Below are 24370 nucleotides of genomic sequence, written 5' to 3' on the forward strand. Positions count from 1 at the left end.
AGGTCACTTTAATAATTATAAATACACTTCCTAGTGCACTCATCCAGTTAGTCAGCAAATACTTCTGGCTTTGTGGCATGCTCTCTAATTTTTTTTTTCCCAAGTTTTTGTCCTGGGAGAGGGAGATAAGGGAAGTCTGGGGTGCCTTGGGAAGACAGGAAAGGCATATCTGTATCAAGACAGATGGGAGTGAGGCAGGAAATTAGGTAGTCAAAGAGGACTCCCACAAAGAACTGCTCCCCCACAGGTCTGATCATCATCCCTCTGTCTCTGAAAGTCCAGTCTTTTTGCATGGCTAGTAGATCTCCCAGACTATTTTCTGTGCCTAGGGGTGCTGCTGAATCTCTGCAGTGGGTCAGACCATGTTCTGTAGTTGCCACTTTTACGCTTTGGGCTCCCCAGATTACTGGATAAGTGCTGCAGGCACTGCGGCAGGAGTGTGATTGAGAATGTGATGCAGATATCAGAGCGAACTATGAAGGTGGCTGGCAGAAGGAAATAAAAACTGGAGAACTTAAGGCAAATGTATAGGGACCAGACCGGCTATAATAATAGTGGCTAAAATGCATAGAGTTTTAGAACTAGAAGAAAATTTAGGTTTTTTGTTTTATTTTGTTCACTGCCATATTCACAGTTCCTAGAACAGTGCCTGGTAAACGCAAGATGCTCAGGAAATGTCTGCTAAATGGAAAAATGAACCCAACCATTGGTGAGTTGGAGCCAACTGACAGCAGCCTGCAATAGCTGTTTGCTACATTTTCAGGAATTTGGTGAACTGATCCTTAAATACAACCATCATTAAAAATTGAAATATGTAAACTTATAGTTAAATAAATTACATTAAGGACAAAGGTAATGATTGCTCAAAATGTATCCCTAATTATTTTACAGTAATCTATGCTCTTGAGGACATTTACACCTATTGTATCTGCTTGATAGAAACACTATATGTAGCGGTATGCTTCTATGCATCCCTTCCCAACTCCAAGTTCAGTGAGGTTATATGGACAGCTTGAAATCAGGTATGTTGGGAAGACATCACTTCAGAAATCAGCAAATGACACAAATTAGAGCTTGATTTATTGTTTCCTTGATTATCTAGAATTCAGAGATGGAAAACTGTTAATGATGCAGATAAAACACATGTCAATAGCCATTACCATTGACTGTGGCACAGACATTTCAGGAAATTTTCTTTAAGCATTCAAAAACTATGACCAACTCAGCAAAAAAGACATTCACTGACAAACAGGGAAGTTCCAGTATGGGGAAGTTCTAGCATACACGTATTTGCACATGTTTTCGCTTTACTTGTTAGTGTAAACAAAAATATCAATGAATATTTATGTCCCAACTCCCCTCATAACTATAGGTTGCTTAAGGATAAGAATATTTGGCTAAAATCAACAAAAGTATTCTGAGAGAGAAAATTGACAAAGTTTACAATAAAGAATATTGCATTTTATTACTATCCATAAATCATGTGCTACATATCTTTAGATCAGCGATATGTGTATATATATATATATATACCTATGTATACACTTGCATACATTGTTTTCAGAGAGCCAGTTGCCACCCACCAGTGAATACAACTTATAAGTGCAAAATGGGGGTCTATTGGTTAAATATGCCATATCTCCAAGGTGTATGAGGTCAATATGTGGTCCTGAATTCATTATAGATCCCACTGCTTCCTACTGCTCACACCCTGACTGACAGGAATTTGAGTTTTGGATTCTTTCTCCAAACCAACTCTTTCATTTTAGATACAAGGCCAAAAATTCTGGGTCAACTGACCCAGAACTGGTCTATGACTTCTAGTTTGAGATAGGCAACCAAAATAGAAAAGGGAACACAAGCTGTTGTCTGAAAATCCTCACTTGGCTTGGCTTCCTTGGCTTCCTCCCTATCTAACTTCTCTTCCCTAATATCCTTCAGTGGCCCCCCAGCATTCCCAAGCTGATGGGAGTCCTTGGATCTTGCTCCCCAACTCCTGAGTCTCATGCCTGGCCATGACCTAAACCACACCACTCAGTCTGGGCCTTTTGAACCATCTGTGGCTCCCAGCCTCACACCCCAGGCCATTGCAAATGCGGCTCTCTCCACTTCTCACCTGGTTACAACCTGGTTAACACCTCCCTGGCTAAGGCCTACCTTCCCTTCAGAGGCAGCTTCAGAATTACTTCCTCTGGGCGTCCTTTTCAAGGTCAGCTTTTCTCTCCTTTTCAGCAAGATCAAGTGCTTCTACCTCATATCTCCCAGTCTTGTTCTAAATCAGATCATTTCATTGTTTTGTAATAGCGGCTGAATTGCCCTGCTTCCTAGTGTAACCCATGAACCCCTGGAAAACTGGGATTATATCTTTCATCTCTGTATCCCCAACCCCTCACTCAGACCTCCAGAGACTGAAGAAATATGTGATGAACGAATGAACGAATAAACAAATGAACCCAGCCTTTGCCAGAGCAGGGAGTAATTTTCAGAAATAAATCCTAATCAACCCAGCAAATTAGAAGCACTGTTAGCCTGAGGCTGAATTCATGCCAATGCTTTAGGTCCAGGTTAAATTAAGGTGGCTGTGCCAGGCTGTGGGGAAACATGGTGATAAGACTGCTTCATTCTGCTTTGCCATTCTAGCAACGAGCAGACGCAGGGCCTCAGGGAAAGATCTGTTTCTGTGCATATGCACAATCACTTAGGACAGTCCAACAGCAGGGGAGTTATGCTCCACACATTTATTCATTCCATTAACAGTGTTAGTTCAAGTGCCCACCAGGGAAGAAAGACAAGGCTTCAGTGAAAGTCAAACAAATGCCTTGCCTCCTTGGACTTCAAGGCGGACTTTTCTCCTAAATGGCAGGGCTGCACGTAGATCTCTTCCTAACCCTGCCTAAGTGAGTCCTGCTGCTGATCAGTGATATGAAATCCACAAAGCAATCAATCAACCTCTGTAATTGATTGGGCTTTGGAGACACAGAAAGCATTACACAGATGGGTAGGGCAGTTGGCCATAGAGCAAGAGACTTCCTATTTGAGGTCAGAATTCTTCTCTGCATGAGCTGTGACATGACTTATTCCTCCCTCATGTTTGGCTCTCTTTTCTCACAGAATTTACCTTCTAATAAGACTGACAAGAAAAAGGTAAATGGATAAACAAGAATTATCAAATTCCATGTAAATGAATGGAGTACTGAGACAATGCGACAACATAGATCTTAGAAACGTGATGCTAAAATGAAAGAAGCCAGTCACAAAAGACCATATATGTGTGATCCCATTTGCATGAATTGTCAAATACAGACAAATCTATATACATAGGAAGTGGATGAGTAGGGAACAATGGTAAAGAATGGTGGCGGATGAGGGATGACGGCTAAAGGGTATGGGGTTCTTTTGGGGTTGATTAAAAATGTTCTGAAGTTACTTGTAGTCATGGTTTTACAACTCTGAAATATTTCAAAATCATTGACTTGTACAGTTTTTAAGGGTGCATTGTATAGTGTATGAATTATTATATTTCAATAAAACAATCACCCCAAAAAATCAGATAGTAGCATGTGTTTGGCAGATTATTTAAGAAATATGACTTCCCTGGGGAAGTAACATTTAAACTAAAACTTGAGTGACAACTAGATCCTTCTCCATCATCATCATCACCACCACCACCACACTCAGATTCTTTTCAAGACCTCCAAATACTCATTGAGGGATAAGCTGATTGCCAAGGTCATGCCCTAAAAACGATGGGGAAATATAGCAACCCTCTAGGGAGAGAAAACCATCTAAGAACCATCAGGCGCAGCTTGTCTTTGAGAAGGGAAAACCTGTCCTCCTCACCTGCCAACATTTTTGGGCGCTGTAGTCTTCATTTGGTTTGGCCGTTGGTTCCTTGTTGCTAAGGCACTTTGATGAATCTGAGACCAGGAGTGCAGGGCAGTGGCAGGTCATAGCTGCTCTGTGGTAATGAACCATATTGTTCTCCAGAATCCAGCTGTTTTTACAGCAGAGTACTGTGTTTTGTGAAATGGAACAGCACGGCAGGATGTAATTGTTTGCTGCAACAGTCAATCATGAGGACTATATGCCGTGCTTGTGACTCAGTCCGGATCCATTCAGGAAGGAATACACACCATCACAATGGCAAACAGATGGGTACTTCAAGACTTAATTCCACACTCATCATACTCTAAAATTTCTACCAGGTTGCTCCTTATAGTAACTGAAGCGGGGTCTAGACCAATAATGACCTTTGCATATGCAAATCACGTAATTTTCCATTCATTCAACCTGGGCCCTGAAGCAACTGAATATTCAGCTGTGAATCAGAAGCCACAGTGAAGTCTGTTTTCTCAATCCTAGTAACTTTCAAAGCTCATCCAATTCGGATAATATTCTTGGTTTAAGCAACTCTATATAAACCCACTCATCTTCTAGGGCTATTTGAAGTGCAAAATGTGGACAAAGTTGAGTCTGAAAGCACAAATTAGTCTAAGGGAGAAACAGTAAAAGTGGGCTCCAAACAAAATCTTAAGGTCTCCTCCTCTAATTCTACTCAAAACCAAGCTGCCGTGCTCCCACCAGCATTCACATTTATTGTTGGCTTTCCAATCAGCTTTCTGAATTATGATTCGTGGACTGGCTACTTATTCTCCTGTGAAAGTAATATTTGAAAATAGACTCTACTTTTGCTTTCTTGACCCTTCAGCGCTTCCCCAATTTCAGTGACCATCAGAGTCAGTTGAGAACTCACTAAAGCTCAAATTCCTGACCCCACCCACAGAGTCTCTGGAGCTGGTCCAGGAATTTGCATTTCTAAGTGCCCAGATGGCTCTGCTGCTGGTGGTTGAAGAACCAAACTGACCACTTTCCTATGTTGTCTATCACTTTTGGGCCACTCCTTCTGAAGGAAAAAAAAAAAAAAAGTTTTGTACTATAGTAAGAGCCCAGAATTGAGAATCAGAAAATCTGGGATAAAATCTGAAATCTGGCGCTAACGATTGCATGACCCTAGGCCAATTATCTAATCTCTCTTAGCCCTAATATCACACCACAAAAAAAGAGGAAAATAGATCTTGCTTTGCAGCTAATGCCTATAACATATTTGACTAACTGCGAGTCTCTTATAAATGTTAGCAATATTTATGATTGGTCCCTGTATCAGAATACTGTCGCTTAGCAAGAGTTTCTGAACAAGTTCCTAAAGTCTTTAAATTATTTTAAAACTTTAATTTAAACTTGCATATTAAAATGGATTTTTGACTGACTCAAAAAACATTTTTAAATGTTGTTGCAACATCAGGAAGGTAAAGGAGTGGGTAATTTCATTTTTATTCTTAAACTAAGAAGTCTAACTATTACATTATTGTGCATCTATTCAACAGACTAAGCTGTAGCCACTTAAAAGACATGTGACAATCTCTTATCTACACAAGCTCACAGGAGTTTGTCCACTGGAAAGTCTTCAAAGATCACTTTTGATTTCCAAAGGTATTTCTGTAACCCTACTCTCTCCCAGAATCTCAGACTTGGCATATCTAACAGCTCAGCGCCCCCCCCCCACCTCCACCTAGATGAATAAAAAGCATCTTCTATTTAATGTGGACTAACCTGAACTATTATTTCCACTCCTCCCCTTCCCACCCTCCTTTCTTCCTTCTAGGTAAAAGATTCATCCATTCTGCTAGCTGCTCTAGTAAAAGAAAGGGAGGATGGAAGAAAAGAAAAAGAAAAGTCCTTGAGGCTCCCTTGTTGTCTCTCTTTCTACCCCCTGACATGTCACACATCAGCATATCCCTTTGGTTCAATCTTCAGAATGCATCCTAAATGCATCCTAAAGCCACCATTTTTCACCCCCTTCAGCCCGACAGCCAGGTCCTCGTCACCATCCTTCATCTAAATGTCTAGGATCCTGCAATAGCCCCCTACTTCATCATCCAGCTTCTACTCTTAACCCCCTACGCGCTGTCTTTTCCAAACAGCTTCCAGAGTGACCATGTTAAAAACAAAACCAGCATATTTCCCCCTTTTTCAAAACCCTCCAATGATTTCTCAACTCACCCTGAGAACAACCCTTACCATGGCTACAAGGCCGTGTAGAACCGAGCCTGGTGTTACTTTTAGACCTGCCACCTAGGCTCTTCCTCTCATTCATTCTGCCCACAAACACTTAATCCTTGCACTGGAATGTGTAAAGCACAGAGCTGCCTCGGGGCCTTTGCACTTAAGGTTCTTTCTGCCTGGAGCAACTACCTATTAGGAATTGTCATGGCTCACCCCTTACCTCTCCGATCATTTTGCCTGAATATTATTTTATTAGAGAAACAAGCCCTATCATTCTCTCTTCTCTTATGCTGCTGAATTCTTTTCATGGCATTCATCAATACAACATATATTAAATATTCTTTGTTGATTATAGATTGTCTGTCTGGCCCAGTAACAATGGAATAAGCTACTTGAGGCCAAGGACTATACTGTCTTCTCTTCTGTATTCTTGCTTCCTAGAACTGGAACACATTATATTTGTAGAATGCATGAACTTATTAATAAATAGATATATTTTATGTCTATTAAGTTTATGTGTATATATGGAATGATTAAATGTAAAAATGAGATTTATGTTACACTCTACATCCTCTCATTCTATTTGCATTTTATATCATGTGCAAATGGTATCTTTTCATTCCAAAGCCTTGTTTTGAAATTAATGCATCTCTAAATAAATCACAGCTTCGTCTTTCCCTAGCACATCATTCCATTCACTAGTAATTATGAATAAGGCCTGATGAATATGGGTAAGTACATGATTCCTTCACGAACAGGCTCGCCACTTCATTTACTGTTGTCTCACAGGTCTCCCTAACCCCAACTATTTTGGTCTTCTCCAGATGACAATTACTAGAAAATGAAAACCAGGGGAAGTTAAAAGAAGACTAGAAAAAAGTTTTCAAAGCAGCCGAAACATAATTTCAAGACTCCAACCAGAAAGAAGTACTCCCAATATCTGATGAATAGTAAATATGCTTTGAACCACATCTTAAAATGTTAGGTTCATTCCTAACAAAATCCAGACCAAATGCCACACTTCAAAGAGGAAATAGTTTTAGGCGAAACATTTTCTTCAAGACTTTAAAAATAAAGCATGTCTTTATGTAGCATGCAATCTATTTAACTAGTCTGACAGATCTTTATTTCTGAGGTTTATCAAACACTTGGAAAGCTCTCACAAATGCATCTTGTGTGGTTCAGTGTTGGGTGGAATTTATTGAGTTGACTCTATTTGCTGCCACCTTCAGGGCGCGTTCTGCTTAATGAAGCAGGTTTATTTAATCAATACAAACTGCTTAAAATGCTAATTGCAGTTCCTCAGGAACAAAGATGCAAACATTGTTGAACAAGCAGTAATCACTGAGGGGCCACCACGTGGTCCTGGTGGGTGAAATGATGCGAGTCGATCTGGAGGTGGACAGACATCTGCACTTTAGCTTTTATGCCTAGCCTTTCCTACACCTGCTGGATAGGTCCCTTTGCTTTACATGAAGGTAGCTTTCTTAAAAAGTTCTAGTTTTCTCCAGTGAGAGAGCTTAACCACTTATCGTTGTTTTCCTAAACACATGAAAGACTGTGAACATATACTGCCGATACCTACGTGTAAACCAGTTAATGTCCACTGGCGACTGGACAATTAGGAAGCCAAGGAATCAGATCCTGAGATTCACTTTAAAGCAGTGGTTTTCAAAGGGCGGTCCCTGGATTGGCAACACTGACATCACCTGAGAACCTATTAGAAATGAAAATTCTCATGTCACTCCCAGATCTCTTGATCAGCTCCAGGCATGGAGCCCAGGGATGGTGGTTAAGAAATCCTGGCCACGGTCTGAGAACCACAGCTCTTGAGCCTTCCTTCCCTTCCCTTTCTTTCTGCCTATCACCTTTGTCCAATTACAAACACACTTACAACCAAGCCCTAGATGATGTTTCCTTCCTCCACAAAGTCCCTTAAATATGTTACTTTCTTGTAGTCACTACTGAGTACAAGCCCAGAACTTTATATTGAGACCAACTAGCAGTTCCTATCCTCACTCTTCACTTACTAATTATGAGCCACTGAGCCCTACTTTCCTCCATGAAATGAACCTAATAATAGTACCAATAATATGCAAAAGTATTCTAGCATTTTGAAGGAAATAAAGCAATACTTATTTACATTAAAAACATGTATATTCTTTAATTCAGCAACCCTACTCCTAAGTTTACATCCATTAAATTAAGAGTACATAACAGGCGTATAGGGTGTTTATTTGCAGTACTGCTTATTAATGGAAAAAATACCTGATAGCCTTTTAAACAGGCGGCTTATATTAATGGTACATGGCTACCCTGAAGTATCATGCAGCCAATAAAAAGAATGAATTAAACCAGGTGTCAGCAAACTTTTTTGTAAAGGGCTAGACAGTCAATATTTTAGGCTTTGTTGACCATGCGGTCTCTATAGGAATTATGCAACTCTGCCATTGTAAGGTAAAAGAGGCCACATATTAAGCGTAAGTAAATGGGCGTGGTCCTGTTTCAATAAAAATTTAGTTACAAAAACAGGAACAGGCTAGATTTGGGCCATGGGCCAGTTTGCCAACCTGTGAACTAGATCTAAACCACACAAATTAGAACCACTTCCATTAGGTGTTTATTATTGAGGCACAAAACCAGGATGTATATGTGTTTACACTTAAATTTTGTGAAATAATGACCAAAAAAACTTCCAATATATAAAAATCATTCTGTATATAGAGGAAAAATCATTCTGTGTATAGAGGCAAAATTACATATAAAATTCTTAAAAAGGTCTGGGAGTTGCTGATGAAGGGAGAGGAGGAAAAAAGAGGGGAACACAAATGGATAATGAAAAGAAAAAATGCTGCACTAATCAATGTGATCATATTTTTGCATTTAAATTTTATAGATGTGTATTAATGCAACAATAAATTAAAGAGATTTAAATAACAAGTTCCTATCTCCAAGGACAATTGTGAAAATTAAAGGATATAAAGCATGAAGACTCTTAGAACAGAGGCAGCCAGACCTGCTCATCCCAACTCCGATTAGCCCTCAGTTAGACTAAAACTCCTAACTCGGCTTTCTGCTTACACTCTCCTGCCAATCCCTGCCTTTCCCCTTAGCCCTTTGAATGTATTCTATACTCATTCTCTGGTCCATACACTCATTCTATCCATTTAGAAACTTTGGGCACCATTTCTAAGCCCAAAGTACCTGTGCCAGGTGCTGGGAATTTAAGCATTGAATCTTCCCAGACATCCTGAGAGCTTCGGAAGATTCCTCTATATGTTCATATACCCAGGGCCTAGCAAGACTCCTGACACTTAAGAAAATGTGCTTGAATGACCAAGTCACTGATGCAAAGATGGACTGACTGGCGAACTGAATGAATGGATGATAACTGTGTGAATGAGAAACCTCTATAATCTGCTTTCACCCTGCCATTTTATCCTCTCTCATTACAAGCCAATCATAACAATAGCTCAGGTTGCTTTCTATTTAGTAGGTGCCAGGCACTGTGCCAAGAAATCACTCTCCTTATCTCAACAGGGCTATGTAGGTACTGCCACAACACCCTCTTAATACATGGGGAAACAGACGCTCAGGGTGGTGAAGTGACACACCCAGGGACTCCAAGCTGGTAAAGACGCCCAGCCAGGATTCAAGTCCTGGCCGCCTACTTCAAAGCTCAAGTTCAGACTCCAAGTCTGCATATTTCTTGTAGAAAATATTGAAGATGATTTTGAAGACCTTAAAACACTAGCTCATATCGGTTCTTGTTTCTAATGATACAAGGCACCTGGACTTTATTTCCAAAGCTTAAAGAAATGGCAACCAGCCAAGAAGTCTAGGCTGCCAGGCAATGGAAATGCTTCCAGCATCTTAAAGAACAGGGAACGACAAATGCTACCAGGCCCTTGGACCCCCACAGTCCCCGGGGCTATTTTTTTTCAAGGGGAAATAAACTCTCTGCCAAACATGTGGCCGTTTTTTTTGGCTTCCTAATGAAACATGTTCTCATGGGCTGCCTAACCTGATCCCCTGTCCTGACAGATGTTTGGCATGAGCCACCCAGAGAGCTGTCTTTTCTTTCTCTAACTCCTCTCCTTGTTCTGACATTTAGAAGAAAAGTGATGGGTATTCCTACCATCAAAATGTTACCGAGATATCACAGAATATTATTGAACTGTCAAGAAAATAGAGTGAGCAGAGGTTTACTGCTTGAATGTTACAAAAAAAAGAAAAAAAGCAGAGAGGAGAGAAAGATTGCTTTCTTGCTAAGGAAAAAATACAGCAGAAAGACTCTATACTTGGTGAGTAGAACTCTGGCTGAAACAATGCCTCCATTGTCACTTGCAGTTTTGACAAATCAGACTGTTAGTGAAAGGAACCATTTGGAGTCAAATGTCCAAGTGTGGATTCTTGCCCAGCACCAGATGAACTCAAAAGGTTATTTTCATGGGGAATGAGAGCGATTTGCATCGATTTATTCGATTTGCATCGATTTATTCAGAGTTATCTGAATTTGCAGCCACATGCATAAAACAAAATCATCGCTCCCTTTGCTTCTGGTAACTTCATGCCTCCTTATGCGGGAAATCCTCTCTCTACCTGTAAGTGAAATATCTATCCTTCAGGGATGGAGTTTTCCACGGCCTCTTGCAGCTGACTGACTTGGGCCTGGGCCTTGTTTGGGCACTGGAAAAAAAAATGGATTTGGTATTCTAGCCTCACTTTCCTTTCTCACTGTGCTCGTAAAGTAATTTATATGATCCCTAATTTATTCATCCGACAAATACCTATTAAGCCCTTGTGCCAGGTGCAGAGCTTATTAGGAAGAAATGAGGCAGAGTCCCTGCCCTATGGAGGCTTACCATTTAGAGTGGAGTGGCCTTTTACTTGATGGTTGGCTTTTAATGCTAACACTCTATGCAACAAATCCAAATGGTCAAAATGACCCTATAGACACTAGGCTCACTCTCAGTGGAGGCAGATGTTTTTGTGACAAGATGCATGTACAGGTGGAACCAAGATTAGGTAAGATAAAGGGCAGAACTGAGGCCAATTGAAAGAGGGGGCATTGTGCTAACTCTGGGCATAAGTTCACGGACTGCCCAGCCTTCTTCAAAGGAGGGTTTCTTAACTTTATACTATTGATGTTTTGAACAAGGTTATTCTCTGTTGTGCATCGTAGGATATTTTGCAGCATCCTTGGTTTCAACCTGCTAAATGCCAGTAGGAAATCTCCAGATTTGACAACGAAAAATGACTCCAGATATTGCCAAATGTTCCCTAGGAAGCAAATTTGCCTCCACTGAGCACCACTGATTTAGGATGACTGTAATTCCAGTCTTCCTGGTGGCATCCTGTTGGCACGCATTACCCAGACATAACACTCATTCAAGGCCTGCTTCAAACAGGCAGTTGCACAGGGCTCCAAGATTAGAGGCTCCCCACATTTGATTTGATTTGATTTGATGCTCTTCTGTCACCATCTCAAAATTCTTAATAATTTTTTAACAAGGAGACCGCAATTTCATTTTTCAAATTACCTAGCCAATCTGGTTCTTAAGAGAGTCACTTTTCATTCTCAAAAGTGTCTCACAGTAGAAAAAATCCATATGGTCACCCTTGAAATCACACCTCGTAGAGATTTCAGAAGCCCAAAACAGTTTTTTACTTATTGACTGAAAAATACAAAAGTCTGGCTTGTTCATCAGTAGCAGACAACCCAGCTTGTTACAGCCACCAAGCATATTCATAGGCACATGCATTTGGCATTTTCCATCACAACCGCATGGGGGCACATTCCCACTCCCCAATATTTTCTCCAGTACGAACCAGCCCTTGCTAAGGAAATGGCCATGATCTTCCATAAAAAGAGACAGCAGAGAAAATAAATTATCTTGGCAAACACATAAAAGACAAAGAGGTATGTGTTGTCCCGTAAACCAGGTGTTGCAAATTTGAATCTTACAAGAGTTGCATGAGTAACTTAAATACTTGGGCCAGACCCATAAAGAACTTCCTGGTTATTGAGACAAGAAGTGCTAAGAGCTGTGAGAAACTGAGGAGCATGCACCTGTCCAAAATGGCAGTGGCTATTCAATTTTATCTTAGGCCCAATGTTATCAGATATTCTAATTTTCCAAAAGATAGAAATCTGTACAAGATGTGAAACCTCCCAGTGTAAACATTGAAAACTAATTCAAATGTTTAAAAAATATCATCTGAACCAATACATTGCAGACCAACCAAAAAGAGGCTGTGATCTGCATATGCCAGCTTTAAATGCCTGCCCTAGAATCTTTGTAATTGGAATTCCTTTATCCTGGTCTGGCCAATTAAGACATGGACCAATGTTTCCTTCCTTTCTGAAGATGAACTAACAGATAACCTAGCCCCTTCCCTTTGTCAGTTACATATTGGAGGCGGATTTGCATTTCATGCTTGGACAGGTCAGTAAATACTTGGGCCAGACCCCATAAAGTGACAAACTTCCAATTCTGCAGAAATTCTTGATTGAATTCCATTCCCCCCCAAAAATGTTGAAATCCTCATCATTAGTGACAATCGTCCTGGCACCATCCCCAAATGCCTTCTCAATGTCACATTCTGGTTGTTGGATGCTGGCCATGACTCACACTGTAATACCTTGAAGAAAAGAGGCCTGCAAGGCAAAGCATTTGAGTTTTGGGACAACCACATCTGGGACCCCTTTGAATCATGTCTATGATATTTCCAAAATCACCAACTCTGGTTAAAATCATAAATGGTCTCTGATTATATTGATAGACATTTAGGACCATTGCTTCTGTCTTCTGCAAAATTCTGGGGAGAAAAACGAATCCACATAGCTTGAAAGGGAGGGACCAGTTAAATGTGTACATTTATATTTAATACTTAAGAACCAAGGTGTAGAGCAGGTACAGCAAACTACAGCCTGTGGGCTAAATCCTGCTGCCCTGGTTTTATATGGTTCAGAACTAAGAATGGTTTTTACATATTTAAAGTACAAAAGAAAAAAAGGATGAAGTGGAAGAAAAGGAGTAAGGAAGGGGGACGGGGTAAAAAGGAGGGGGAGAGGAGGAGAAGAAGGCCCACATAGTATAAATATTTACTACCTGACACCTAAAGAAAATGTTTACTGACCTGGTAAGATGAATATTCATTTATTCCCTAACTTCCCACATAGATTAAAAATCACAATGCTTCATCGTGCAATGCTCATCACTGGTCCTATCTGTCCTCTTTGCTGTGACTGGCATTGGGAGAACCGTACTACTTATCATGAATCATGATCCACTGGATGCATCCATAGGTTCTGCTCTCATGTGAATGTCTTCGATTGAGGAATTGTTCACAGTTACAATTTTCTGTCTTACTACTCTTAAACTTACAAGTTACTGCCTCTTTATGGAGCCACCGTCTTGAACATTAGGATTAGTTTAGAGGTTATAAATAAAGCTATAAGCCATTGGCAACTTCCATTTTGTTTGTTTTGCTGCAGAGGCACAACCATGGGCTAAAACAACTGTGGTTGTTTAACAGGAGCTTACAGCTCTAGGGAGGAATTTTATAAGGTAAAGTAAAATGCAATCATCAGGTGAAAGGACTATTAAAGCATATACTGCACATTGCGAATTATAATGTTGCTATAAGACACTGAAAATGAAGTTTGTGTAAAATGACAGGTTTTTTTTGTAGTTTTTAAGGAAGAAACTGATTTATACTTGCATCTATTCTGTCTGAATGTACGATTTAATCTCTTAAATAGCTATGATAATACTTAGGTTAATTCCATTTAGCGTCTTTTTATTTCTAAAGAATTGGTGATGAACATTTTGCTACTTAATTTTGAAACTCTAGCTGAGGACAGTCTGATGGTTAACGTGTGGGCCTTGGAGCCACAACCATCATAACTCTTGGTTCCCTCACTTCCTAACATCAAGCTCCTTAGTTATAAAAATGAGAAAACAGTACCCACATCACAGAGTCATGTTGAAGGTTAAATGCTAATACAGGTCTAATGCTTAGAATAGTGCCTGGCACATAGTAAGCTCTCAATAAATGTTAGATATCACATCATCATCACTATCAGTAGCAGCAGCATGTGACTAAGTTAGCAGATTCTAAGACTTAGCGCAGGCATAGCCTTTTCTACAGAGATGTTCTTGCCCCTTGGCGTAGACCCTATTCCTCGCCACTGGAAATTTCTCAACCAATCTTTTATACTCTAACATATATTTTTTTTAATCGTTAACTTTTATCATGTATTTTTATGTACTCATAATGGAAAATTCCTCACTCTCTGCCACCAGTTGCATCAGTTCAATTGTCACAGGACAGAAGATCAACTACCGTTTCTGTTCCTATAAAAATAATTATATAGCCATGAAAAAAAAAAACAAAATTAAATGGAAGAGAGAGACAAAGTAAAATATAAAAGTCCCCTTCCCAAACCCTCAAATAATAGTCTTACTCCCCAAAGTTTACCAACATTAACACATTCCTTGGTCCCCAGCTAGAAGTTAATGTTCTGAGCTTGCAAAGGCAGGTCTGAGTTCATCATATTCTGCCTATTGTTTTGGCTCATGCTTAATTCACTTACTTCCCATACCTTTAAAATCCCTAAGGATGACTCTTCAGCTGCATCATATAATTCCTGTTGAGTGATACTTCATAATTGATCTAATTTGTTCCTTTTTGGTAGACACATAAGCTGTTTCCAGTTATGCCTGCAATTCCAAGTGAACTGCCCAAGAAAGAGACTTTGTCTTATTTGTGGTCATTTCCCCAGCACATCCAATGCCCAGTGACTGGCAGGGCTCAGCAAATATTTATTAAAAAGAGGAATGTAAGAATAAAGGAATGACTTCTTCTGTGAACATCTGTGAAACTATCTTTACTACTGCTAGTGGATATTTAGAGCATATTCCTAGAAACAATATTGCTAGGTGAAGAGGTGTGTGAATTTAATTTTGAAAAGTATGGACAAGTTGGCTTCCAAAGAGCCTGTAAAAATTAAACTCAGAGATGTATACTTTTGAATGTTCTGAGAGCCATACATTATACCTTCTTTCTAAATATTAAATTCCTTAAAGGATGCAAAAGATGTAGTCAGTGCATTGTTTTATGTTCTCCTCAAGATGTACTATACTATTTTGTAAGGATTAGACAGGTGATCAATAAAAATTTTTTGAATGGTGATTAATATACAGGCTATAAAAAAGGTTTAATTCCTCAGAGGAAAGAGGCTAATTGCTTTAAGCAGTACTTTAAAAAAAATAATAAGTTAAACTCATTATCAGAGCCTATAAATAGTAAATGGTAGAAGAGATGAAAACTGATTTGGGGTGTGTGCTGGGTAGACCATTGGAGCAGCTACTGAAGAGTGTTTATAGCTATAAAAGCCCAGTATGCAAGGGCAATGAAACGGATTCTATGATTTCTTTGATGCCTTCCATACTTTTTAAAAAGTGTAGCATATTACTTTTAAAATTAGGTTGAATTTGAAATTAATTTGGTCTCAAGAATTGTGGAAGAATGTCTCTTCAATTCAACCATCTTTGGAAATAATCAAACAAAAACAAAAGCTGACACAGCGGCGTTCAGATTTAATTTTCAAGCGCACGTGTGTTCAGTGCTGCAGCGCCTGGGGGAGACGTCTCTCTGGGATGGGAGAAGCACCCTCCAAGGCACCACCCCACGCTGCCACCCCAACCCTACCCCCACCCAAGAGGCTCTACCCTGGGGCTCTCAGCTTGAAGGAGTCTAAAAATGACAGGGCCAGTAGTGGAATGAGGAACATCCCACACACTGCCACTCCTTATTCCAAAATTAGACTTTGTCATAGACACTGTGGGGCAAAAATAGCTAGCTGCCTAAGGGAGCACCCGAGTTGTCCCAGCCATTTTCCAGCTGGCGGGCGAATGAGTTCTTATCTTCCCATCTCATTCAACAGATAGTCCTTCTCCTAATGTCTAGTCCACCCCCAGCCTCTTCCAGCATCCCTAGTGGAATGGATTTACAGCACAGTGAATTTAAAATATGGGAGGATGGAAAACGAAATACAAGGATGATAAGAAATAAGACTGCTGTCTGGTGCCAAAATTACCAAAAGATACAGGCAGTTACTTTTTAACAGTGATCCTTTTTAGATAAACATCAAGTTGATAGATGTTTCTAAAAGATACTGCGATATTCTGGGCAATTTGAAAACATTAAGAGTCCTCAGTGGGGACATAAGAAGGAAGTGTAGCTTCTAAACCCATCGAGGGAGTGAAGCATAGTTGCCAGGGCAAGGGGTTTCGGAACCAGCCTGCCATCCCAGCTCCAACACCAAGTACAGTGCCCCGTACCCTTCTACATGCAAGGATAGTAGTTCCTTCCAGGGCAAGGGTCATTCTAAGGGTTTCCCACTCTCAGTCCCACAGGCATGGACCTCGCTGAGCTACCACTTCATCACCTAGCACATAACAGAACAGAAATAAGTCCTCAAAACATTTTTTGAATGAGAATGAATGAATCAATCTACCTTACAGAGTTACTGTGGCAATTAAAGAAAAAGCAAGTAAAGCGCCTGGCCTATAGGTGGTGTCCAAAAATCAATGGTATGGTTAGCAAAACACCATAACTTTGGGGATCATACGAAACACAAAATAAATCTTATTCCAGAAGTTTGCATGGTGTGGTGGGCAGCCCCTAAGTCGGCCTCCTGGTCCATGTCTCCTCCTGGCTCCCGGTGTGAGCAGGACCTCTGCCCTGGCCTCTCCCTTCCACGATTACAGGACACGGGGCTGTGGCCTTCTCCTGGGGGGCTCGCTCCCGCCAGCTCTGAAGAAGCAAGTGGCTGTGGCAGGGAGGGTCATGTCATGAGAAACTGAGGCAGCCTCTAGGAGATGAAGGTGCCGTCCAGCTGACAAGAAACGTAGACCCTCAATCCGCCGACACAAGAGATTGAATCTGCAAACAACAATGCGAGCTTGGGAGTGAATCCTTCTGCAGTGTAACCTAGAGGTGAGCCTGCAGCCGGACTGACATCTGCATGGTACCCTTTCGAGAAACTGAAGCAGGAGACCATGCCAAGCTAAGCCACACCAAGACCCCTGATCCACAGAGACTACAAGATAATACATGTGTGTTGTTTTATCACGCACAGCACAGCAAAAGGAAACTAATATGAATAGATGTCAACTGGCCAGAAATGACAGCCCAGGCAGCACATGCCCAGAGAAGGTCACACTTGCTGAGTGTATCAGGAGGGAGTGGTGGGGACTTTGGAGAACTGGAGAGCTCTTTTTAAAGAGGGCAGATGTTCCTGGGCATAGCTCTTGCCACTTTGGAATGTGAGATCAGAGTTGGCTCATCTTTTCACTTTTCAAGGTAATCTGGGATTCTCAGCTTTATGTGAAACTTCTTTATTTTTAAATACTGGCCATAATCTGTAATTTTTAGAACCACAGTGAGACAATCTCATATAAGCCAAAGAAAATATGTCCAGGGGCTTAATCCAGAGATACGGCGTAAGATGGTATTTATACTGGCACGCCTGCTTCAAATTTGGGTCCTTCTACTTTCAAGCTGGGTAACTTCAGGTCTTAGTTGAGAGGGTCAGAAGTGGATACACAGAATAGCTTTAAAAGATTGTCTGATTGATTTTGTATTGTACTAGTGTCCTATGACTGCTGTAACAAATTACCAGAACCTAGTTGCCTAAAACAACTCACATTTATTCTCTTACAGTTCTGAAGGCCAGAAGTCCAAAATAGGTCTCATGGCACTAAAATCAAGGTGAAGGTGGGGTTGGTTCCTTTCAGGAAGCTCTAGGGGAGAATCTTTTTCCTTGCCTTTTCCATCTTCAAGAGGTCACCTACAGCCCTTGACTCATGGCCCCTTCTTCCATCTTTAAAGACAGCAGCGTAGCATCTTCAAATCTCATTTCTGCTTCCATCATCACATTACCATCTAACTCTGGCTCCTTCTGCATGCCTCTAATAAGGACCTCTGTGATTATAAGCATCACCCAGTTTGGAAGCAGAAGGACCCAGGAGAATCCCCGATGGAAGTTGAGATTATCATGACCACATCTGCAAAGTTCTTTTTGCCATATAAGGTAACATTAACTGATTCCAGGAATTAGGTCATGGATATCTTTGGGGGGAGAGGGAGTTATGAGTTATTTAGCTGACCATAATGATGATGATGGTGGTGGAGGTGGTGGTGACCATTATCATATGGCCCACAAGCCTCCTTATTATCAGCCATGTGGCTGATCCAAATCCATTCACTTGAGGCTGTAACTTCAGCCTTCTGTCTGTAAATGCACTCTTAGGGGATTTACATCAGCTGCATCTAACAGTGGGTTGGGGTAAGATCAGAGGGGAGTACCACCATCTTTCTCCAAATGCGACCTCAGCTATCTCAGAGAAGCAAACCAAATTAAAGGCAATTCCAAATTGAGAACATAGTTAGGTCTGAATGACACTATTATTAATAACCTAAGGATGGTTATTAAGACATCACCTAAGCAGCGATGTCTTCATTTGTTTTATTGTAATACGGCATCTCTTTTCTTCCTAATCTGGAATCAATTAAATCCCCAGTTTAATTTCCTTGAGAAGTGCAAACTATGGTCTGTAGGCCAAATCCAGTCTGCTGCCTGCTTTTGTATGAACCATGAGCTGAAATGGTTTGCACATGTTTAAACGGGTGAGTTAAAAATCAAAAGAATAATAGTTAAATTTCAGTGTCCATCATAAAATTTTATTGGAACATAGTCACTACCATTTGCTTACATATTGTCAATGCTGCTTTCCATGCAAAATTGAATATATAATGACAGAGATCATATTAGCCTACAAAGCCTAAAGTATTTACTCTCTGGCCCTTTACAGAAATAGGTTTGCTGACCCTTCTGTAAAACCCCAAGAGAATAATAATCTGGTGCTTTGGAACTACATTATATTATTGGTATGCTTCTCCCCCCTTCTTAAAATTCAACCATCCGCATGTTTAAATGATGAAATTTCCAACTGTTCTAACCTTACCATGCTAACCCAGCTCCTTTTGATTTTGCATTTCCTTCCAGACATAAAGTTATATGCATGCATTTGCAGCCACAGTGCATGATTTGCATTATTTAAGTATTGGGCATTCATTTAAGATATCATAAATTACTCTCCTTGAAGAAGAAACTCAAGAATCATGGAACTCACACTCACTACCGCAATGCATTGCACAGAGAGTAGTTTGGAGAGTGTCTGTGTACACCCACACAGTATATGTGAATCTGTGGCATCTTTATCCATAATTAAGGTTTATCAACCAGAGATTGCAAATGCATGGCTATGGGCTGCACGTTATCTTCAGGCACACAGAGTTGTTGTTTTTTGCCATTGTTGTTTTAACTGGCATTATTTCCAATAGATACAAACTGGAAGATATTATATACAGATTCAAATCCTTAGCTTCTCTTCAAAAACCAAGAGCTCTGCCTACATGCAGTCTCCATTCTCATGTCAATGGTTGCCTGGTCATGAGCTCTGGATATTCCACTCCAGTTTCCCTTCAGTCCTCTTCTCTAATTTACATTTTCTCTCTGGCTCATGTTGGCATTCAAGGTTTCACTTATGATCTAGCTGTTAATACACATCCACTTGTAGATTATTCACACAGCCTCTCTATAGCTGTCTATATACATCCAGATTGCTTTTAATGCAGATATGCATGTACAGTAATTGAATCACAAAGTAGATAAATGATGAGGGAAGTATGGTTATGGTGTTAGCAACTGACCGCTTAGGGCTTTCCAAGGATGACATTTAATCAAGTAACACACAGTTGAGTATAGGAGTAAACCATATGCTAAAAAAATGCTGACCATATTTTCAACACAAAGATTCCCAGATTACATTCTACAGTCGTATACGCTGAGTCATAAGGAAGAAATTCCATACATACCATTGAGTTTTTCACGCTCTGTAGCAAGCGCTCATGCTGCTCAGCTATTGCCAAGGCAGCAGAGTGGACTTTCTGATAGATGGCCTCCCCATCTCGTGTTTGAAAGATAAACAGCCCTTCACCAGTCTCACACATCCTGTGAAAACAAAAAAGAAAAGCTTCTGAAAATCCAGTTCCTAGAAAATCGATGCCCTAGGTCCTAGAATATTCTCCATGAGACTGCCTGTCTTTTTCTAAAAGTAAGATTAAGATTCTTGTTCACGTTAGCTAAACAAAGTTAACTAGAATGAAAAAGTTCACAGTGTGCAATTAATTGTTATTAATATGAGAAGGGAACCAATCACTCTAGACTAACACAGTGTGGAATATTTTTGAGTCACAAAGCAAAGGAGAAGGCTTCTCAATGTTTAATATAATTCAAGTACTTCACCCTACTACTCCCAAAGCAGGTATACATGCACAACTGCATTTCCTGTCACAGTACATGAAAACCTCATCAGAAACCTTGCATTCAGCTCAGAAGGGAAAGGAGGATTCTATGTCTCACTTAGGTTCTGTCCTAACTTTCCTTAGACAACGAATCAAATGCAGCTAACAATTTTTTAATGAGCATAACTGTGCTGAAATTAATGTATGAAGCATAAGAGAAGTTCGGCAAAAAGAGCTGCATGTGTTTGGTAATTAATGTCAAGTATGCAAAGCAGATCATCTCCACCCCTGACCAACACAAAAATAGAAATCAATTCCATTTTAAAAGGGAGATTCACACATAATTAGGCAAGAACCTAATACATGCTTTTTAATTATGAAATATATTTGAGACTTTTAAAGAACTGGAAAAAGTCACATGCAAGGGCATTTGCAAAGCTTTCATTTTGATACACACATCTATCAATGATAAACCAAGAGATTGTTTTTGTTTGGTTTTTGTTTTTCTTTAAGAATCTAATTATTCTGACACAACGCCACTCCTTTCACTTCAGAATCTCTTGGTGAAAAATTGAATACAGATTTTAGTGCCTGATTTTTGCTCATATCTAAAGAATTCTTTAACACAAATGGAAAAAACAAGAAAAAATTTCAACTCAAGCCACTGTTAATTATTTTATCTCCACCGGTCTATGCAATTAACATAACAACATAGGGAGATCTATCCCTATCTAAGTTTTTGCACTTGAACTACACCATGGCAACATGACAGTTTTCTGTCTATATAGCATGGCCTACAAAATCAGGCAAGCCTGTCTAGCTTGAATTTCACTGATATGGCCCATGCGAGAAGAAGAAATACAAAGATTGATGGCTTTTTCAATAGGCTAACAACTAGCTCATGAGATTGATCACATGATTTCATTATTAAGTCATTCTACTTCAATGAAGAACAAAAATGAAAATGAAAAACATTTTCGCTCAAGCTCCATTTCCTTCCTAAAAACTTCCAAAAACATCCCTACCCTCATTGCTGTACCATCCTATGTCTTGTATACACTCAACTGTCTTGTATACACTCACCTGTACTACTTGGCACCTAGCTCTGCAAGGTCATATGTTTTTTCACAATAGATCATCAATGCTTTAAAAGGAGGAGGTAGCCTTTTGTTTCCCCTAGGGCTGATGTATGTATGTATGGAAATACATGTATGCATGTATTTATTGGCCAGTCTTGGTTCCAGAAAGGAAGAAATGACCTGTTACTCAGAAAGACTGTAGGATGATTGATTAATATCACACCCTGCAGCTAGACTTGACAATCTAGTCCTTTTAAAGGTTTTGTAACTGCAACTCACAATAAGAAATAATGTTTACACAGTAACCCAGGATATCTTTGTCTTCTATTTATTTATATACATCTATCTATCATCTGTGTATTGCATGCTGATATTTTCTATTCCATTTTTGTTTTTTAAAACAAAAATACTTGATCTATATTATGACCCACTCATTGACAAGGCTGACTATTTGAAAAATACTCTTTTAATCAGTATCTGCTTTTGATAACTATCATGAAGCCACAACCTCCCTTCAGTGACATTTAAAATCTATAAATAAATACTGTGATCAAAAATAAATGAAATCATGATGAAAAGCTTTGGGTAACACATGGTATGATGGTGGCACAGCATTGTAAATGTCACTGATACCAATGAATCACATAATTGAAAGTTATTAAAAAGGCAAAATTTGAGTTATAGATATGTTACCATAACAAAGGGTTAAAATGACAAATAAATAAATGAAAGTAATAACAGTATCAAGTATTGCTTTTCATTACCAGACTCCCCTTGTTCCAACCTGAAACTATAACACACACACACATACACACTTACACTAAGGACCAGGGCCATAATCTCAAGCTCCATGAGGGCTCAGGCAGGGGAAGGGAGTGGATAAAGTCACCCCTACAAGGAGCAGGGGCTCTGTGGTTGATGAGCACACAGGTCCTGTCTGTGGACAGCAGCTACCAATCAGCCTGCATCGGGCATTTACATGGGGGACATGAGCCCAATTTTACCCCAACTTCCAGGTGTTTAACAAAATCCAGAGATCTTGATCTTTATGTGAAGTCACCTGAATTTTCATTGTTGGCACCTCATTCCATTTTTGTGCAGACCAAACACCAGACCCGGCCAGGAGGCCACGGTCTGCAATACCTGACAAAGTGCATTAAAGATACGGAAATGGAACAGAAGTCAGGCCTTTGCTTGAATTATCAGGATGTTTGTACTGCTCAGAGGCACATGTCCTTCAGCTTGACAGCATGGACCAATAACTTCAGGATGCACAAAAAATGACCTGCAGATGCCCTACCATAAGGGGCAGATGTCTGACCTCAACAGACATCTTCTCTCTCATTCACATCCCCCCCCAATAGGTATGTTTGGTACTCTTTCATAAGCAGCTTTACAACCCCCTAAAATGTTACTACAGGTCTTCACCCAAATAAGAGAATGTGATGACACCTCAAGGCAAGTAAGAAGCAAACAAAAAGAAAACCTTTTCATCTGGGGAAAAAGCACAGTACAGATCAAAGATTTTCTAATGGGCTAGTGAGTCTACATGTTTTGATTTTTTAAGATCCTAATTCCTTTCTTTCTCTTTATTAATTGCTCTTTACCTCAGACATTTTCTAAGCATCCAAAGCATTCCTAAATGTCTCTAAACACTCTTTCCTTATGGCCTTACACTGACAGAAACCATAAAAGGAAACCCAGAGAAGGCAAAATAATGAGTTTAAATTTGGCCTTTCCTATGTCCTCTGTGAAGTGTGGTAGATTGAATTATGGATCCCCATTTAGACATGTTCTTAATCTTGATCTGCATTCCTGTGAGTAGGGTGTGAATCCATTGTAAATAGGATCTCCTGAAGAAGTTATTTTAGGTAAGGCATGGCCCAAGTGAATGAGGGTGGGCCTTAGTCTGGATTACCTGAGTCTTTTATGGGTAGAAGAAATTCAGACATAGAGAAAACCATGGGGAGGAGCTGGAAGCTGGAATTCAGCAGGAACCCAGAAGAAAGGAGAGGACATCACTATGTGATGGGAAAGCCAATGAACCTCAGGACTGCTGGCCAGAGAGAATACTACAGACCCTGGAAGTAAGCAAGCCTCCTAGCCAATGCCTTAATTTGGACTTCTGGCCTCTGAAACCAGGAGTTAATAAATTCCTGCTATTTGTCATAGCAGCCTGCAAACCGGAACAATAAGCATTCAGATGTAAGAAAACTGCTGTCACATACATGCACTTTTGAATGTCCCAATAATTACTTTGCTGAAATTATATACTTGTCATTCCATAATTGGATTAAGCATTGGTCAAGAATCCAGACGAACGTAAGAGTTCAGAAAACATTGGGAAATTCATTCATTTGTCAAAACCACAAGTACACATCTAGACAGCATGGAATTTAAAGCACGATTTTGGGCTCAGGATTTCTTGGCTGGGATTGCTCCTACCAGCTTTGTGACCCTTTTACAAGTTATTTAACTTCTCTAAGCCTGTTTTCCCATTTATAAAATAAGTAATGATAGTTATGAACTCCAAAATTTATTGCAAGTTTAAATAAGATATGTAAAGTATGTAAGGTCACTCTTCAATTAATGTGAGCTTCCATTCTTCCCTGGAATATAAGCTCTGTGTAGGTATGGATTTTTTCTGATTTATTCATAGCTTTTCAACCAGTGATGTCATGGGTTAAGTTGCACCCACCATCTCCAAAGCATACTGAAGTATAAAGTATGACATACATAGTATCTCAGAATGTGACCTTATTTGGAAATAGTCATTATAGATGGAATTAGACAAGTTAAAAAGAGACTAAACTGGGTGGGCCTCATTGGCTCAGCAGGCAGAGTTC

General features: G+C 39.9%; 1 protein-coding gene across 2 annotated transcripts in view; it reads right to left on the minus strand.

Moving 5' to 3' along the window:
- The window catches only part of DOK5 (docking protein 5), a 180407-nt gene that overhangs the window by 11586 nt on the left and 144451 nt on the right, over positions 1–24370 (minus strand). For both annotated transcript variants that reach the window (XM_077113553.1, XM_077113545.1), the window contains exon 6: positions 20017–20152. In XM_077113553.1, the coding sequence (XP_076969668.1) occupies positions 20017–20152 (136 nt within the window). The remainder of the gene's footprint in view (positions 1–20016; positions 20153–24370) is intronic.

The sequence above is a fragment of the Tamandua tetradactyla genome, chromosome 1 (assembly GCF_023851605.1).
Source record: "Tamandua tetradactyla isolate mTamTet1 chromosome 1, mTamTet1.pri, whole genome shotgun sequence".
NCBI lineage: Eukaryota > Metazoa > Chordata > Mammalia > Pilosa > Myrmecophagidae > Tamandua > Tamandua tetradactyla.